The sequence below is a fragment of the Arachis ipaensis genome, chromosome B10, assembly GCF_000816755.2.
Source record: "Arachis ipaensis cultivar K30076 chromosome B10, Araip1.1, whole genome shotgun sequence".
In the NCBI taxonomy this organism is placed as follows: domain Eukaryota; kingdom Viridiplantae; phylum Streptophyta; class Magnoliopsida; order Fabales; family Fabaceae; genus Arachis; species Arachis ipaensis.
In genome coordinates, this window is record NC_029794.2 from 48720397 (window position 1) to 48721340 (window position 944).

At 33.6% G+C, this 944-nt stretch overlaps 1 protein-coding gene across 1 annotated transcript in view; it reads left to right on the forward strand.

Annotated features, from left to right (window-relative positions):
* LOC107620591 (probable LRR receptor-like serine/threonine-protein kinase PAM74) overlaps window positions 1-944 on the forward strand; it is a 6801-nt gene that overhangs the window by 1626 nt on the left and 4231 nt on the right. Inside the window, exon 3 of the mRNA XM_016322725.2 lies at window positions 323-783. Within this exon, the coding sequence (XP_016178211.1) occupies window positions 323-783 (461 nt within the window). The remainder of the gene's footprint in view (window positions 1-322; window positions 784-944) is intronic.

The window sequence follows — 944 nt, forward strand, 5'->3', positions numbered from 1 at the left end:
ATTTTGTATATATAAAATTCTTTAATTTTTATGTTGGCCCTCCTTTTTTTCATTTTTCTCTTTATTAAGGTTATGTTTTTCACTATGACCCCTTTCAAGAAAATGCTCTAATTCTATCTATGTGCATGTATTTATACATACGATTAATTTTTAGTAGAGAAACAGAAAATTTTGGTCTAGAACTTGGAAAACTAAAATACCTAGCTCTAATATTGGATTCTTGTACCCTTTCTGAACACAAGATATATAAATGTGAAATAAAATAAGGCATGATGAGAATAGTTCATTCTAATAATTAAAATGCATGTGTACGTTAACCTAGTTTTCCAGATGACCAATTTAACCGCATGTGGCAACCATACAAAGAGCAACAAAAGTACGTTGTGAAAAGCCAATCAAATGTAAGTTCTTCAGACTTCTGGAACCTTCCACCAGCAAAAGCATTCAGTGCAGGAATAACCACCAATGACAAGACACTTGAAATCAATTGGCCCACAGTAGCACTTCCAGCGTCCCAGTATTACATCTCGCTGTATTTCCAAGATAACAGAATTCCAAGCCCTGATAGTTGGAGAATCTTTGATGTTTCCATTAATGAAAACAAATTCTTCTCCAGACTTAATGCCACAACTAAGGGTGTAACGGTTTATGGTGCCCAGTGGCCACTTTCTGGGCACACCAAGATTACATTAACCAGTACCAGGGGAGAGGTAGCACCAGTTATCAATGCTGGTGAAGTCTATCAGGTTTTTCCACTCGGTGGCCATACTCGGACAAGAGATGGTAACTTTTAACTAACTTCTCTTGTCATTATTCGCTCTTGTGTTTACTATACGTTGACTTCAGCTGGAAAGTTTTTTTCCAGTTATAAATTTAATATTAAATTTTAAATTTAGATTATAAATTTTATAAAAAAAATAAAGTTAAAAAATTTATAATAAAAA